Source organism: Chiloscyllium plagiosum, unplaced genomic scaffold, assembly GCF_004010195.1.
Source record: "Chiloscyllium plagiosum isolate BGI_BamShark_2017 unplaced genomic scaffold, ASM401019v2 scaf_72986, whole genome shotgun sequence".
Lineage (NCBI taxonomy): Eukaryota > Metazoa > Chordata > Chondrichthyes > Orectolobiformes > Hemiscylliidae > Chiloscyllium > Chiloscyllium plagiosum.
The window spans coordinates 1-1,638 of NW_025165165.1; the positions used below are offsets into that span (position 1 = coordinate 1).

The 1,638-nt window shown below is 58.2% G+C and overlaps 1 protein-coding gene across 1 annotated transcript; it reads right to left on the reverse strand.

Annotated features, from left to right (window-relative positions):
* Positions 1-372: 372 nt before the first annotated feature.
* Positions 373-1,464, reverse strand: LOC122545208 (gastrula zinc finger protein XlCGF71.1-like; the record flags this gene model as incomplete). The annotated part of the gene is made up of 1 exon (XM_043684322.1): positions 373-1,464. A coding segment is annotated over one exon (549 nt), but the record flags the coding sequence as incomplete, so codon positions are not given.
* Between the last annotated feature and the right edge of the window lie 174 nt (positions 1,465-1,638).

Consider the following 1,638-nt stretch of genomic DNA (forward strand, 5'->3'; position numbering starts at 1 on the left):
GCAAAAAAGCAGAGAAAAAGTAGCTACTTTTCAACCAGCTCAAGACCAAAGTGCACGCACATCCCCCCACAACCACACTTTCCTTAGTATTGGTCACAACCGAGTTGTCCCTTTGTAGTTGGATCCTTGGTACAGCCTTAACCTGTGGGAAGTATTGCCTCACTCAGTAATTTCAACCTGTATCCAAGTAAGTTGGATGGGCAGTGTCGAGTCAACCACACTGCTGTGGGTCTGGAGTCACGTGTCGGCCAGCCTGGGTAAAGAATGCAGCTGGAACGACTGAGTGAATCCTTTCCCACAATGGCAGTTTCCTCCCCTAAAAAGGATGCGAGTGAATCAGATGGGGGTTTTCTCCACCCACCCCCCCAACAAAAAATGGTTTCATCATTAGATTCTGAACTCCAGTTTCTGACCAAATTCCAATTCCGCCATCTGCCGCGGCTGGATTCGAACCCAGCAGCCCCGAAACTGGGTTGACAGTCCAGTCGATAATGGCATTCGGCCGTCACCGCTTCAGTGCGTCCACAGTTGGGAGGAGCAGGTGAACGGCCTCTCCCTGGTGTGGAGACACTGGTGGGTCAGCAGCTTAAATCGAGCAGGTGAACCCCGTCCTGCACTCGGGGCCCCTGAAGGGCCTCTCCCCCTAGTGGAGCCGCTAGTGCCTATGCAGGTGGCTCACCTGACTGAACCCCTCCCCAAACTCTGAGCAGCTGAAAGGCCTCTCCCCCGTGTGGATCTGCCGGTGGGTCAGCAGGGTGGAGGCCTGGGTAAAGGTCTTCCAGCACTCGGGGCAGCTGAAGGACCTCTCCCCCATGTGGATCCTCCGATGCCTCAGCAGGGCAGAGGCCTGGGTAAAGGCCTTCCTGCACTGGGGGCAGCTGAACGGCCTCTCCCCCGTGTGGACCCGCCGGTGCGTCAGTAGGTTGGAGGAATTGCTAAGGGCCTTCCGCACTCTGTGCAGGGGAACGGCCTCTCCCCCAAGTGGATCCGCCGGTGCCTCAGCAAGGTGGAGGCCTGGGTAAAGGCCTTCCTGCACTGGGGGCAGCTGAACAGCCTCTCCCCCATGTGGACCCGCTGGTGGGTCAGTAGTTTGGAGGAATTGCTGAAGGCCTTCCTGCACTCGGGGCAGCTGAAGGGCCTCTCCCCGGTGTGGACCCACCGGTGGGTCAGCAGGGCTGAGGAATCACGAAAAGCCTTCCCGCACACGGGGCAGCTGAAGGGCCTCTCCCCCGTGTGGATCCGCCGGTGGGTCAGTAGGGCTGAGGAATCACGAAAAGCCTTCCCGCACAGAGGGCAGCTGAAGGGACTCTCACCCGTGTGGACTCGCTGGTGGGTCAGCAGGTAGGAGGAATCGCTGAAGCCTTTCCCGCAGACATAGCAGAAGAACGGCTTCTCCCCGGTGTGGCTGCGCCGATGAGTCTCCAGGACAGACGGGACATGGAAAACTTTCCCACAGTCGCCACACTTTCACGGTTTCTGTACGAGGCAGGATTCCTCGGGTTTCTCCATGGCCAACGCTTCAGCCACACACAAACGCGTGTGGAGCCCCTCCCCACCGTGAATTTCTTTTTCCAGGCCGTATAACTGCTTCAGGCTCCACACTCTGTGCACTGCAACAGTAGGGTCTCTCATCCAGTC